Source organism: Cervus canadensis, chromosome 7, assembly GCF_019320065.1.
Source record: "Cervus canadensis isolate Bull #8, Minnesota chromosome 7, ASM1932006v1, whole genome shotgun sequence".
Lineage (NCBI taxonomy): Eukaryota > Metazoa > Chordata > Mammalia > Artiodactyla > Cervidae > Cervus > Cervus canadensis.
In genome coordinates this window covers 72,028,627-72,045,468 of record NC_057392.1, presented here as the reverse complement: position 1 = coordinate 72,045,468, position 16,842 = coordinate 72,028,627, and the positions used below count along the sequence as shown (strand labels likewise).

General features: G+C 37.9%; 1 protein-coding gene across 1 annotated transcript in view; it reads left to right on the top strand.

The window, feature by feature from the left end:
* Positions 1-7,140, top strand: part of SEC62 (SEC62 homolog, preprotein translocation factor) — a 32,292-nt gene extending 25,152 nt beyond the window's left edge. Inside the window, exon 8 of the mRNA XM_043473773.1 lies at positions 4,243-7,140. Coding sequence (XP_043329708.1) covers positions 4,243-4,712 — 470 coding nt within the window. The 3' untranslated portion in view covers positions 4,713-7,140. The remainder of the gene's footprint in view (positions 1-4,242) is intronic.
* The last annotated feature ends 9,702 nt before the right edge of the window (positions 7,141-16,842 follow it).

The following is a 16,842-nucleotide window of genomic DNA, read 5'->3' as shown; positions in this document are numbered from 1 at the left end:
TGTCCTCTTTGATTTCTTTCATCAGTGTTTTATAGTTTTCTATGTATAGGCCTTTTGTTTCTTTAGGTAGATATACTCCTAAGTATTTTATTCTTTTTGTTGCAATGGTGAATGGTATTGTTTCCTTAATTTCTCTTTCTGTTTTCTCATTGTTAGTGTATAGGAATGCAAGGATTTCTGTGTGTTAATTTTATATCCTGCAACATTACTGTGTTCATTGATTAGCTCTAGTAATTTTCTGGTAGCGTCTTTAGGGTTTTCTATGTAGAGGATCACTGTCATCTGCAAACAAGTGGAGAGTTCACTTCTTCTTTTCCTATCTGCAATCCTTTTACTTCTTTTTTGCTCCGATTTGCTTGTGGCCAAAATTCTAACACTGAATGCTTGAACAGAGTGGTGAGAGTGCGAACGTAGTGGTGGAGTTGGGCACCACTTGTCTTGTTCCGATTTCAGGAGAAATGCTTTAATTTTTCCCATTGAGGCGTGATGCTTTGCTGTGGGTTTTGTCATTATAGCTTTTATTTATGTTTGAGGTATGTTCCTTTCTATTCCCATGCCTTTCTGGAGAGTTTAATCATAATGATGTTGAATTTTGTCAAAGGCTTTTCTCTGCATTCTATTGAGTAATCATATGGTTTTTATCTTTCAATTGTAATGTGGTGTTTTACATTGATTGATTTTGGGGATATTGAAGAATCCTTGCATTTCTGGGATAAAGCCCACTTGATCGTGGTGTATGATTTTTTTAATATGTTGTTGGATTCTGTTTGCTAGAATTTTGTTAAGGATTTTTGCATCTATGTTCATCAGTGATATTGGCCTGTAGTTTTCTTTTTTTGTGGCATCTTTGTCTGGTTTTGGAATTAGGGTGATGGTGGCCTCATAGAATGAGTTTGGAAGTTTACCTTCTTCTGCAATTTTTTTTGAAATGGAAATACTAATGCCAAGAAGGATTTGACTAAAAGGAAATACACCTAAATATATACCTAAATATAAATAAATGGTGGTGGTAGTTATGAGTGATTTTAGGATTCTTATTTACACTTGTCTGTATTTTTCACAATGGCCATGTTATTTAATATGAGGAAAAAAACAAGTATTATTTTGCTTAAAATTCTAGTCTTTGAAGATTTTTTTCCTATTTAGGGTGAACTGGTCTGATTCAGTTTTTCATTTGCGAAATAGCAATGTTTTTCTGCTTTTTTAAGCTGTTTAGTGATTTTTTTTTTTCCTATCATATATAATTCTTTGAATCATTGAGAGCTTATGTTGCTATATAATAACTAAGTTCTGGTTATTTTCCTCAATGATAAATCAGCTTTTCTACCAGAACATATAGGAGTACTTTTTTATAAAAAATTTTTAAACGACCAGAATACTGATTTAATATCTGTTTTTAGAGGACAGAATTTGACCAAGATTGAATGAGATGTGTGTTACTCTGAGATTCTATGATATGTAATGTAGTAGATTATTATGTTTATAAAGCATTACTGCTGTAGCCGTAACCAATAGCCTTAAGCAATTTCCCTCCACCCTGGACATCAAGGGGTCCTGATTTGGTGCTACCATCCATGGACCCAGGGATTCATCAAGTATTTTCATTCAGTTCATCATGTTTATTGGCATCCATTTATGGGGGGAATTTCTGACTCTGTGTGAAACCTTATGAATACATCCACCTTTCAGTTTTTCCTTCCTCTAGCCTATTCACCTTAAAAATAGCCCCTGAAGCTTCTGCATGTAACAGCACATTTGCAGGCCAAAAAATAATTGTCTAAGAGCGTGAAGCAGGTAACTAGTGGTAATGTACTACCTGCACCAAGAATGAGAAGCCATAAAATTTTATCTGCCATTAGATACACTAGTCAAGTTGATGTCTTCTGATTCCCAGAACCCTGAAAATTTAGAAGGTTTTTTAAATTTTTCAGCAAAGGTTAATTTCCACTGAATAGAGTTAACCCACTTGCTTATCTTTCATTTAAACTGATATTCACAATAATTTATGGTTATTATCTTGTTTTGCTCTTTAAAGTATTGTTTCTTTAGTAATTCTTTTTATAATTTTTCATTTTAAATATACTGGGAGTTTAAGTAGCAGTGTATGTTAAACAGCCTTGTCAATCAAATCAGAAAATAAATCCTACATTTTTGTTACTTCTCTTAGAAAATGTTGTTTCCCTTAGACAATTCCAAATATACTATTAAATGGTTTGATCTGTATCCTACTTATAAATTGGAGATTTTATTATATTATCTCATGAAGTATTATTTATTGGTCAAATTAAATGTGGTGTTGCTTTGAACATGTATATTTAGTATTGCCTTTTAAAATAAGACCTTTGGCAATTTTCTGAATATGTCACTTTTAGTACAGAAATGATTCAGTTCAGTCAGTTTAATCACTCAGTCGTGTCCAATATCTTTGCGACCCCATGGACTGCAGCACGCCAGGCCATAGAAATAGTATGACAATACATATCACAGTAGTTTTTCCTCATGATTCTTCTCTTTTTGCCCCTAATAATATACTGCCATATAGAGAAAAACTATTGAAAAAAAAAGAATTCTGCTACACCCAAAGGGATGCGATTTTATTTGCCACTTTAATGTTGCTTTTTCTTGGATTTCAGGCAAGATTTCATATTATGAACTGTTGTATAACCCTTCAAAATCTATTGTAACATCATAATTCTATTTGGAGAAAAAAATATGCAGCCTCCCTAAGAGATGTTCATTACTTCTTTTTATCAGTGGGATTTATTCACTGATTTATTTCATAATTTCAAGCATTTTTGCCTTTTCTGTTTGTACGCACAAAAGATACTGGTGTGTATACAGTCTTTCAGAATATTTATGTTCTTTTGTGAAAACAGAAATTACTGCTTTATAAAAGTCAAGGCAGCTATAACTATTTTACCTGTCTGAAGCTAAATAATGGAAGAAACATAGATGAGCTTTTCTCAGACTTTATTAGAAAACAATGATAGGATTATCTGTAAAGAAAACGAAAACTAAAATGAAACCCAAGAAACCTGTCATAATTAATTAGCTCATAACATTCACATAATCATGACCTTTAAAAAAGTAAAATCCAGACAAATCACTCAGCTCTATATATTTGATAAATTAAAAGAAAGCTATATGAAATACTGGGGTTTATGATAGTTCAATACTATAAACTTTAAAATTCTTAGTTACTTCCATTATCTAACCATTGTTGATCCCATGGACTGTAGCCTGCCAGGCTACTCTGTCCATGGAATTCTCCAGGCAAGAATACTGGAGTGAGTAGCAATTCCCTTCTCCAGGAAATCTTCCCGACCCAGGGATCAAACCATGTCTCCTGCATTGCAGGCAGATTATTTACCATTTGAGCCACCAGGGAAGCCCATAGTTATCATAGTGCTCTAAAAGAGTAACTTCAAACCTATTTGTTAAGCCAATCTGGATTTCATTTGCATTGTATGTTACTTAATATTGGGAAAATGTTGTCCTTAAATAAAAAGAAATTGTGCTTAGGAAAATGTTCTCTTATTGTTCAAAAGTATTTTTACTTAGAAGACTTATCCTTTAGGCAGGGTTAGCACGTGCGTTGAACTCATGATACATTTAGGGACCCATGGAAATAATTTCATTTTCATTTCTTCTAAAATCAAAAGTAACAATATATACACTTCTCTATAATAGTGAACCTGTGCAGGGTTATATTTGTGTTTATACCAGAATGGCTGTAAAAATCATAATTTTTTATATTTTTTAATGGAGGAATTGTCTTACAAAGGCAAAAGTATCGAGGGAAGTCGTAATGCAGCCCTGCTTTCTCCTTTCTAAGGCTTCTTAAGATCTCATTCATCTCTTGCTTGCATTTATTTCCTTTTTTCTTCTACCATGATTTCACGCATACTTCAGGGTCCAGCTGGCAGCTGTGCTTATTGAACTGTAACATAGCAAAGTACATAAATTATAAGTATATCCAAGAAACAGTGCCCAGATTAAAAAAACATAAAAGCACTTTTTTGAATGGCATTGTGGCGTTGTGCCCTCAGGTTCAGAGCAGAATGCTGTGTGCCTGGAATACTCTTGATAGCTGCTAAACTAAGATTTAACTGTTTATATTTAAGGTGCATGTAATATGCAAATAGGAAGACTGAATGTTTTCCCTCTTTTTCATTAACAAATATTCCCTGCTGTCTGAGTCAATGCTTGAATTATTCAATTAGAGAAATTTTTCTCCCACAGCTCGTTGCATTCTGTTTCTCATCATTTGGCTCATAACTGGAGGAAGGCACCACTTTTGGTTCTTGCCAAATCTGACTGCTGACGTGGGCTTCATTGACTCCTTCAGACCTCTGTACACACATGAATACAAAGGACCAAAAGCAGACTTAAAGAAAGATGAGAAATCTGAAACCAAAAAGCAACAGAAGTCCGACAGTGAGGAAAAGTCAGACAGTGAGAAAAAGGAAGATGAGGAGGGGAAAGTAGGACCAGGAAATCATGGAACAGAAGGCTCAGGTGGAGAACGGCATTCAGACACAGACAGTGACAGGAGGGAAGATGACCGATCCCAACACAGTAGTGGAAATGGGAATGATTTCGAAATGATCACAAAAGAGGAACTGGAACAGCAAACAGATGGGGATTGTGAAGAGGAGGAGGAAGAAGACAATGATGGAGAAACAACTAAATCTTCACATGAAAAATCATAATCTGACTAATTTGGGGACTAAATATGTGCAAGAGGTTGGATTTTCTATGTTGGCTGATCATCATAATGTACACATGACATTTGTAGCATTCTTTAAATCCATATACTGAAATGGATTTGACATCTAAGCAGTTATATTCAGTCCTTCATTTCATATAATACTATTATTGGTACAGTCTAAAGCCATTTATAAATTTTATCTATTTGATAATTTTACAGTAAATAGGTCTCATTTATTTTGACAATTATCAAAGATGCACTTTCCACAATGACATTTAGATTAATGGCATTTTTGATAGTTGTATGGCTTTTTACTGTTAGGCTAATCAGAATAACTAAAAGGGATAAAAATAAACACCAGTATTTCAGATTAAGCATAGTTTTGTAGCCATTTCACAGTTTCTTTGAGATGAAATGCTTAAACTTATTGTTCTTATTAGTTTAGCTTTTGTTGATTATTAAATTATACCAGAAAACTTCTAAGATTCTAATTTAGCAGGGTTCAAAAACATTTTGTGGAAACAAGCCAACTAGTAATAATGCAGCAACACTTTTAGTTTAGCTACAAATTCTCCTTTTCCAACTTAGGAAATCCAAACTGATTTGTACGCCTGATTCAGAGTAAGATGGTCATCTCCAACAGAGGGAGCAAGCAGAATTGGCTGGAAGGTGATGGTTCTTCCCATTTCCTTGTCGTAAAGTAAAATGTATTCTGTACATAATTTACAAATAAACATTTTATTTTAATTGTTACTTATTATTTAGACATTTTCTCAACACTTAAATTTGTACAATTAAGACCATTTAAGGGTATGTTTTTAGAGAGATGGAAGTTTCAATAACCCACAGAGCATCTGTGATCTTTCTACAGCAGCTTCAGTTTTGTGCCAACATTCCATGTATTTGAATATGAGTTGAAACGATCTTTATTAAATAAGAGCAGACTTAAAGTAGCTGTTTGTACGCCTTAATGTTCATTTTGATTTATCTTAAGTCTCTACATTCAGAAATGGGGTACTATATTATCAGACCAGGAGAACTGCTATGAAAGATAATTTACTGTTCTAAAATATCAATTTAAAATAAAGAGCATAAAAGAAAACATAAGAGTACTATTGGACTCTAATTGCTTTCAACTAGTTTTGCAGTCTGATTTCATGTCTTGCAAACCTTAGTTGCAAATCTTTAGGAATATCGTGTGTTTACTTATGAGCATAATCATTCCTTGAAGTTATACTCTTACAAAATGATAGTGAATATTGAATTATTTTCCTTCAGTCACAGAGCATTTTGTAGTTGAAATAGGTGGTGTGTATAGTTCTTCATTTTTCTTTAGGCTGTTGCCCATCTAAGTGTTAGACTAAAGATTTAAATTTTTCTAAGTGTGAAAAACTACACTTTCTGTATGCTAACACATTTTGTTAAACATGGCTTGTTTGCTTCTTTATAGTATTCCTTGTAAGTGGACAGAAATGTGGCTATTTGATGTTAATGCAGCTCTCTGAAGGCTGCAATCAGTTTAAGTTTCCTCCTAGCAAATATTCATTGATTTAAGTGCCTGGGTGTTTTTCCCTCACATTTCAGAGCTCTCCTACTTTATTTCCACAATAAGGGATGCATAATTATAACTTCTGAGCTTCTTAATCATCAGTAGCATTAATACCTATTTTGGGATATGATAATGGTACCAAAAGTGTCTTTCAGAAATAAAAATGATTTAACCTTTACTGTTGTAACAATGCCCAGGCACTCAACATTCATCCATAAGCTCTTTATAATGTATGTACTATGTCTCATCTTTAAGGCATTTGAAGCCTGGCAAGAAAGTCAGCTTCTTATTGATATGTATGGATTCTTAGAGAATGTTAGTCCAAATTTTTTGAATATTTGAAGGTCCCTGGGGGAAAATGTCATTCTTACTGTGGCTAGGAAGCAAGTTAGAAATTTCAGCTCTTTTACTATTCAAAGTTATTTACTTTAAACAAAAAATCAAAAGACTGCCACTGTTACATTTCTCAAGAATAATAGATGGCTGTCTTTGTTGACTAACATCAAATATTCTTATGCCAGAGCATGGGAAATTGGTTACATTAGTCAATGGAATGGTGATTGTTTATTTAAAAAAGACTTCAGATTTGCTATGCTACTGTAAATAGAAGCATAACGCCTTTGGATAATGTAGGATTTATTGTGTAGTGGGTATAAATTGGCCTAACTAATACGCAGGATTGAATTAACCAACTGAGTCCAGATAATAATGCATTTGTGATTGTAAAGTCAATGTATTAAGTAGATTGTTTTTGCTTTTCCCTCCCACTGATTTCTTTAATTTTCAAGCTATATGGCCTTCTAGACAACTTTAATTGAAATAATTTGGATTTAGCTTAATACTATCAAAAAGTAATAAATTTTAATATATCATATTAAAATTATGTGCAGGTTTTAATGTTTTCCCCCTTCCTGGTTTTGCGTTTTGAGTGCCACTTAGTTGCTAATATAGAAAAATCTTCGGTGTCTTTTGTGAATTGAATTTTCTTTTTTGAATCTTTATTAGGAACTAGAAAACAGCACATATCATCATCATTCATGGTAATTAGGTTCTGTAAAATCACCGTGTTGCATGCTTGCTAAGTCGCTTCAGTCATGTCCAATTCTTTGCGACCCTGTGGACCGTGAGTACTAGAGTGGGTTGCCGTGTCCTTCTCTAGGGTATCTTTCTGACGCAGGAATCAAACCCACATCTCTTAAATCTCCTGCATTGGCGGGCAGGTTCTTTACCACTAGTGCCACCTGGGAAGCCCATAAAGGTACATACAGAATTAGCAACTACGGAACTGTTGCTCCTAGGGGGAATATTGGGGTTATTCTGTGAGTCCCTGGCCACATGTTTACCAACGAATCAACACATGAACTTGTTTCAGGTGTCTTTCTGCTTTGTTAACTAACGTTGAATTCATGGGTCAACAGCACCATAGCTTCATGCCCAAGCCAAGTTTATCTAATACATGGACTTCCTCCATAAGGTCTATCACTGCCATCTAGTACTTAGACACCTCACAGCATTTCAGCACTTCACTTGGGGGCTATTTTAGGGGCCATTTTAAACAGTAAAACCACCAATTAAAAAAACCAAAACACAAAAATGCAAGAAACAGTGTGCTAAATAGAGCAGAGGATGCTTGTTTGAAATATATGAACTGAATCAAGAACACAGCATGTCATCTTGTCACCCTCAACTGGGAGCATATGCATTGGACAAGGTCAAACTTTTCACCACTCCATGCATGACTCTGAAAGCACCGCGAAAGTTTTAAACCACAGGCAAATTTACAAATAAGAATCCACAAATAAGGAGGATGAACTGTACTGAACTGTATTATAAAACTGTGACATATCTGTCTGATCTACAGAGTAGAATTTATTGCTGATCCATGCTCCAGTATTTCCATAACATCTTAAGTATCCGTTCTGACTGAAAGTAAATACGTAGTTCCTAATTGCAGTTTCCTTTTACTCTATGTTTCAGTAATATTTCAGTTCTTTGTCCATTCATTCAGTAATACCGAACAGTTAACTTGCTGGAATTTTAGTGGTAGCAGTGGGGGTTTTTTTTGTTTTTTTTTTTAATTTTTGCCCTCTTAGACCATCAAATAGTTTGAAAATCATTGTGGTAGAAATTTGCCAAGTGTGCTGGATATCTCTACCTCTTTCATTTCCACTCTGCTCTCTGTCCCCAAAAGGCTGATGAGTGGGCCACAACAGTGGGCCTCTTCACCTCCTGGCTTCTGGGTAGGTTTGGCTAAGGAGCGTCGTGGCTGGAGATCTGAAGATGGTCAGAGATGGTCTCGGCTCTCCCACAATGAGCTACCTCAGTACTCAAAGGTAACTGCTTCCCCTAAACTTTGCTTATTTCTTTAGATTTGCCACTGCTTGTTCTCTTCCCTTCTGGCCAAGGGGTGATGCTAGATCTGCTACTAGCCAGGAGTTGTTGAAGCTATTGTGTTTCCTCTTGTGAAGTCCCCTACACCCCACATCTTTGTTAGTATCTCCTCAAAGTATCATCATTTAAGAACTATCTGCTTCCTGTTGGGAACCAAGACCAGTAAACCAAAGAGAAGTTCCTAGAGAACAATTCTGAGGAGTTCACCTCTGATGGGTCCTTATCAACAAACATTGTTAGAAAGTATTTCACAACCTTACAGAGCATGCCCTAACAGTTTGGATAACTGAAATCCTATTCTAGTGGATACCTATGCAGATAACCACACAAAGAAATGAATTTGTCTTTAGCAAGCTCTTAAGCCAGTGTCTGTGGCATTTAGTTAATGTGTTTTTTAGCCAGACATCCTGGAATGTGAAGTCAAGTAGGCCTTAGGAAGCATCAGTACAAACAAAGCTAGTGGAGGTGATGGAATTCCAGTTGAGCTATTTCAAATCCTAAAAGATGATGCTGTGAAAGTGCCACACTCAATATGTCAGCAAATTTGGGAAACTCAGCAGTGGCCACAGGACTGGAAAAGGTCAGTTTTCATTCCAATCCCAAAGAAAGGCAATGCCAAAGAATGCTCAAACTACTGCACAATTGGACTCATCTCACAGGTGAGCGAAGTAATGCTCAAAATTCTCCAAGCCAGGCTTCAAACGTGAACTGTGAACTTCAGATGTTCAAGCTGGTTTCAGAAAAGGCAGAGGAACCAGAGATCAAATTGCCGACATCCACTGGATCATCGAAAAAGCAAGAGAGTTCCAAAAAACCATCTATTTCTGCTTTATTGACTATGCCAAAGCCTTTGACTGTGTGGATCACAATAAACTGTTGAAAATTCTGAAACAGATGGGAATACCAGACCACCTGACCTACCTCTTGAGAAACCTGTATGCAGGTCAGGAAGCAACAATTAGAACTGGACATGGAACAACAGACTGGTTCCAAATAGGAAAAGGAGTACATCACAGCCATGTGTTGTCACCCTGCTTATTTAACTTATATGCGGAGTACATCATGAGAAGCGCTGGGCTGGATGAAGCACAAGCTGGAATCAAGATTGCTGGGAGAAATATCAATAACCTCAGATATGCAGATGACACCACCCTTATGGCAGAAAGTGAAGAACTAAAGAGCCTCTTGATGAAAGTGAAAGAGGAGAGTGAAAAAGTTGGCTTAAAGCTCAACATTCAGAAGACTAAGTTCATGGCATCTGGTCCCATCACTTCATGGCAAGTAGATGAGGAAACAGTAGAAACAGTGGCTGACTTTATTTTTCTGGGCTCCAAAATCACTGTAGATGGTGATTGCAGCCATGAAATGAAAAGATGTTTACTCCTGGTCGTAACAGGTAAGTTATGACAAACCTAGACAGCATATTAAAAAGCAGAGACATTACCTTGTCAACAAAGGTCTGTCTAGTCAAGGCTATGGTTTTTCCAGTGGTCATGTATGAATGTGAGAGTTGGACTATAAGGAAAGCTCAGCGCCGAAAAATTGGTGCTTTTGAACTATGGTGTTGGAGAAGACTCTTGAGAGTCCCTTGGACTGCAAGGAGATCCAACCAATCCATCCTAAAAGAGATCAGTCCTGGGTGTTCATTGGAAGGACTGATGCTGAAGCTGAAACTCCAGTACTTCTGGCCACCTGATGTGAAGAGCTGAGTCATTGGAAAAGACCCTGATGCTGGGAAAGATTGAGGGCAAGAGGAGAAGGGGACGACAGAGGATGAGATGGTTAGATGGCATCACCGACTCAATAGACATGAGTTTGGGTAAACTCCGGGAGTTAATGATGGACAGGGAGGCCTGGCGTGCTGTGGTTCATGGGGTCGCAGAGTCAGATATGACTGAGCGACTGAACTGAACTAAACTGAAAAGGCTCATAATCTCTTATCTCAGCCCCACCTTAGAGGTTTTCTGGAGTCAGATCATCATACTTTGGTCTCATCTTGTTTCCAGTGAATGCTAGATCACTTCAACATTTTTGTGCCGTGGATCCTGTCTCAGAATGTTGTTTTTAAGTGCAGAAGTAAAATGCATAGTATTACAGACAAAACCAGTTATGTTGAGGTGTAAGTTATCAAAATATGTGTGTGATAGAGTAATGTATGTGTTCATTTAATAATCAGGTCTAGTAGAGAGCTTAATATCTGCTATGACATTGAGGCAGCAAGAACAATATACTGAGATCTCTGCAACTACAATGTGATATGAAAGGACCTGAATCCTATTAACGACAAAGTCACATTACTGCCTAAAATGTCTCTGGATTATATGCATCTATAATCAAAAGGAATACTTTCAGTTATAGCCTAGTGAAAAAAAAAATTTTTTTCCTAACCAAGTTCACATATCTTCCAAATTCTGACAAATCCCCTTAGAGTTCTGTGGACTCCAGGTTAAAAACCCTTTACCTAGATAATCAGATAACACCAATATCAAGTAGAACTATAACATTATATTCAAAGATCAGTGATACTTAATTTAGCATAGTTTAGTAGTTAATGTAATTCACAGCTCACATCTACTTCAGTAACACATACTTAGCAAGTTCCAAGTTGGGACAGCCTGTAGGACCAGCCAGCTGGCATGCTGCTGCCATGATAATATCTGTGCACTGCTTCACCTGTAGCAAGATTGTTGGCAACAAGTGGGAGGCCTGCCTGGGGCTGCTGCATCCAGGATACCCTGGATGCTGGCCCAGAAGCACTGCTGCAGCGCTGGCCCAATTGGATCTAACCAAGACGCTGCTCAACTTTGCGACCCTGGAGGAATGATGGTTTGCTTAGAATCTCTTCCTTTGGGGACCACTCCTCCTTCTGTAGCCTCCTCATTCCATTCTAGGGTGACTGACCCCATGGAAGAGCACATGACCCAATGCAGACCAAGTCCTCTCTTCATCGTCTATAATAGAGTTCTAAAGACGAAGTGTACCTGGAGATGCCAATGACTGTGTTTGCTTCAGGTGGACTGCGCCTGCCTAGAAATAAAACCAACATGAAAGCAGCAGAACCAAGGAAGAAAAGACATAATGCCATCATGGAACTCCTAGATCTAGCCTTGTCTAAAGCTCACCCTGGATTTTTCATGAGCAAGCAAATTTCTCATTTTTGCTTAAGCTATTTTGTGAGGCTTCTGTCACTTGGAACTGAAACATGACTGACTGATGCAGGATAGTAAGTATGAACAGTGATACTGAAGTACCTTTGGAGGGAATTGATTCAAAGGAAAGTGTCACAGTCACATTTGCATCTTGGGCTATACTAACCACATGGAAATGGACTGATGACAAGCAAGTCTAGATAGAAGATGTGGCTATTGGAGTGACCATATGAACATTTCTTAATAGTTCTTAAATTTACATGTTCTAACCACAACTTCCCTCTTGCTTTAAAATAATTAGAAATTATTGTCTTAGTACAGAAAAGTCAGAAAATACATAAAAGCAAAAAGAAAACCCCCAAATCTACCCTCCAGAAACAACTATCGTTAAAACATACATTTATATTTCCAAACTGTAAGAGTATAGCTGTGTTCACTGAGGTGGGAAAATGTATTAAATGAATTCAAGAACCTTGCACTTAAAATATGCAAAAATTGCTGATCTGGAAAAAGAACTTGTGTGAAACTACAGACTTAATATTTTTTCCAGGGGAAAAATTAACCAGCTTATGATTTTAAATTGTATTTCTGTTTACCAACTTCAAGTTTCAAAATGTGTACTTAATGTTAACTTGAGACTTAGTATATATCAAATGCATGTTACAAAGATTTCACATTACAGTGTGTTTGATGATTGACACAAGAGGGGATTGGAAGAGGAAGATTTAGTGATTAATATAACCAAATTTTCACCTCTTACAATTATAGCACTTTGTACTGCAAAGAAAAAGTTTTACTAACAAATTAATCTGAAACTGAGGAAAATAGCAATGAGTATGTAGAAACTTGTCTGCATTTGTATAGTCTATACAATATCTGTCTGACTTCACAACTGGAAAGATTGATTAGATGCTACACAAGACAGAGCCCTTTTCCATCCCTGCTCTCTAGTTGCATGTACTCTACAAGGTTTACAAGACTGAAACTCTAATTCTTAATAACTTTATTCTCACTGTTTAATAAAAGAAATCTCAGGGTTCTCCACTTCTCAGATTCCTATGCATTTGCTTCTGCCTTACCTTCCAGCCTGCCCCCAGCTTAATCTCTTTGCAAAAGTCAGATTGCAAATTTTATTTCTTAAAAATGGCATATGCAAAGACTTCGAAGATGTCTAGTGATTCCCTTAGTCGCCAACCAAAGTGACTTATTAAATAGTGTTGGAGGGGAGCACGGAGTGGTAAAGCTAGTGGAGAGGATGGAATTTTAAATTTAAATTAAAAATCCTAATTTAAAATCCTAAAAGGTTAAAGTGCTGCACTCAATATGTCAGCAAATTTGGAAAACCCAGCAGTAGCCACAGAACTGGAAAAAGCCAGTCCTTACACCAGTTCCCAAGAAGGGCAGTACTAAAGAATGTTCAAACCACCGGACAGTTGCACTCATCTTCCATGCTGATAAGGTTATGCTCAAAATCTTTCAATCTAGGCTTCAGTAGTACATGAACTGAGACCTTCCAGATGTTCAAGCTGGATTTAGAAAAGGCAGAGGAACCAGAGATCAGCTTGCCAACATTCGCTGGATCACAGAGAAAGCAAGGGAATTCCAGAAAAACATCTACTTCTGTTTCAGTGGCTACACTAAAGCCTTTGACAGTGTGGATCATAAACTGTGGAAAACTCTCAAACAGATGGGAATACCAGACAATCTTACCTCTCTCCTGAGAAACCTGTGTGTGGGTCAAGAAGCAATAGTTAACACAACAGACTGATTCAGGATTGAGAAAGGAGTATGGCAAGGCTGTTTATTGTCACCCTGTTTAATTAACTTACATGCAGAGCACATCATACGAAATGCTGGGCTGGATGAGTTACAAGCTGGAATCAAGATTGCCAGGAGAAATATCAGCTACCTCAGATATGCAGATGATACCACTCTAATGGCAAAAAGCGAAGAGGAACTAAAGAACCTCTTGATGAGGGTGAAGACAAAGTGAAAAAGCTGGCTTAAAACTCAGTATTAAAAAACTAAGATCATGGCATCCAGTTCCATCCCTTCATGGCAAATTGAAGGGGAAAGGTGGAAGCAGTGGCAGATTTCCTCTTCTTGGGCTCTAAAATCACTTCAGATGGTGACTGCAGCCATGAAATTAGGAGACAATTGATTCTTGGCAGGAAAGCTATGACAAACCTAGACAGTGTGTTGAAAAGCAAAGACATCACTTTGCCAACAAAGATCCATATAGTCAAGGCTATGTCTTTCCAGTAGTCATGTATGGATGTGAGAGCTGGACAATAAAGAAGGCAGAGCACCGAAGAACTGATGCTTTCAAACTGATGCTGGAGAAGACTCTTGAGAGTCTCTTGGAAAGCAAGGAGATTGAACTAGTCAATCTTAAATCAACCCTGAATACTCATTGGAATGAGTGATGCTGAAGCTAAAGCTCCAGTACTTTGGCCATCTGATGTGAACAGCCAACTCATTGGAAAAGACCCTGATGCTGGGAAAGATTGAAGGCAGGAAGAGAAGGGGATGACAGAGGATGAGATGGTTAGATGGTATCACTGACTTGATGAGTGAGTTTGAGCAAGCTCTGGGAGTTGGTGATGGACAGGGAAGCCTGGCATACTGCAGTCCATGGGGTCTCAAAGAGTCGGACATGACTGAGCAACTGAACTGAAGCGTGAACTTTCAGCCCCATTGCCTACTCACATTCTTTTTCTTTCTTTCCCTGACCTTGTTGCTTGGCTTGTGAAATCTTAGTTCCTCAACCAGGGATTGAACCCAGGCCACAGCAGTATGCACTGAGTCCTAACCACTGGACCACCAGGGAATTTTCCCAACTCACATTCTTTATTCCAGACTATACACAGGGGTGTGGTGACCAGTAGGGACAGAAGGAATGCCATTTACACTTCCAGTATAGACCATAGAATGCTTTTCCACAAAGCAATTACAGTTTTCTGCAGCACTCAGGAGGTCAGGCAACTGTCGAACCTTGAAACTGGGAGAACTGATCCAGCTTCCTTCTTTTGCTTTGTTCAGTCAACACTTACTGAGCCCCTACAATGTACCAAACAAGGGAAATACAACACGAGGAACCTGTAGTCCCAGCCTCCAAGCAGCTCACAGTCCAGGTTAAGGAGCAAGCCACCAGCCTCTGCCCATACAAGAGCAAACAGTGCAGAAGAAGATCCATCTTCTACCCTAAGAGAATGATCTCTGCCACCTGGAAGTTTCCAGCCTTGTGGGGGAAGATAAGTGAAAGTGTTAGTCACTCAGTCTTGTCTAACTTTTTGCGACCCCATACACTGTAGCTCACCAGGCTCCTCTCTCTGTCCATGGAATTCTCCAGACAAGAATACTGGAGTGGGTTGCCATTCAGGCAACTGCAAAGTTGAACCCTGTGTGCCATAGAGACAAAATATTGATGCTGTGGGGCTTACTTAGATCATGAAAGAGAGACTGGGGAGGCAAAAAAGGAAGGTGAATGTGGTAGCCCTCATGCAGCAAGCAAGGGTTTTACCACTGCAATCACTCATTCCCTTTTTACTATCAACAGATGCTTTCCAAAATTGGGAATATTGCCCTCTAGGAATTTACAAATCCAAGTGAAAAATAACCACTAACTGTTGGAATAGAAAAGAAAGGAACAAAAGAATAACTCCCTGATCCTCTGTGAGAGAGACTTCCAGTACAGAGCCTTAACATCTGAGACAATGTCAAATAAACATTCTACTTATTTCTTAATTATCTCGTGCTTATTATAGTCAAAGTTAAACCTGCTTAAAATAAAATCCATCAGGATGCTCGTTTTGTTTACCCTGGGCTACACTACAAAGAGGAAGCAACCCAGGACATTGTTCTTTGCTGCTGAGAACAATTCCATTTCCTTCCTGTTGGCTGATTTTATTTTTCTTGTTATAGCATGTAATCATGGAAATTTTTTTCAAGCAGATTTGTACTATAAAATTCAGTCTCTCCTACAGCAACATAAGATCCTCCTGCAGAGCAAGGCAGCCAAGAACAGTACATTTAGAGAAGGGGGTTTGCTTTAATGTGTGTGACAGACTTCCTGTTGCCTTTTAATGCTCTGTTGCTAGAACAGCTTCATTGGATAATTAATTAAATGAGCACACACACAGGAAATATTTTTAAATAAAATTTTGGAATAAAGTGTGATACACATAAAGAAAAATATACAAATCATGAGTGTGTGGCTTGGTGAGTTGTCGCAAAGTGAACACACCCGTGTGACATCAGCCAGACCTAGAAGTAGAACAGCACCCAGAAGCCTCCGGTGCCCACCCAGCTGCCTGACTCCTCCCTCCCCACCATGCTCACTTCTGCCTGTTTGCAACGTCCTGTAAAATGGGACTAGCTTACGTACTCTTTTATGCTGAACTTTTCAATATTGAGGGAATCCATATTGTGTGTAGCAACAGTTCCTTCACTGTCTTTGCACAGATAATTAATCACATCCTGGATGGGAGAGAGAACCACACAGACGCGTGGAGGTTTCCCTCAGACTAGGACTCCGAGTGCTGCACCATTGCCTTGCTCCCTGACCTAACACTGGATGAACAGACGCACCAGTATCCACCGTGGTGGACAGAAGAATTCCCTGAGACTCTCTGACCATTAAACCTCAATCCCTGTTAAGAAGCCTTCTGTTGCCTTCCTTGTGAATTCAACTAGTACTTACTGAGCACCTCCAATGTGTGAATCACTGTGCTGTGTGAGTGCTGCAGGAATCATATTCCCAAGAAGGAGCAATGAGATGAGGACAAAAACAACCATTGTTCAAGGGCTCAATCTGATTAGAAGTGATAAGAGAATACAAAATACATTGGAGTTTTGCAGTCAGAGGAAATCACACTCAGGGAATAGAAAAAGACTGCATAAGTCTTGGGGTCCAGTGGGATCATTAGGTTACATGTTGAGTAAAAACAAATAGAAAACAAAGACAGATAAGAGATACTTCGTGCAGAATAGTAAATGACCCAATTGACTTAATCTTAGGGAATATTAAGAGAATTTTTTTA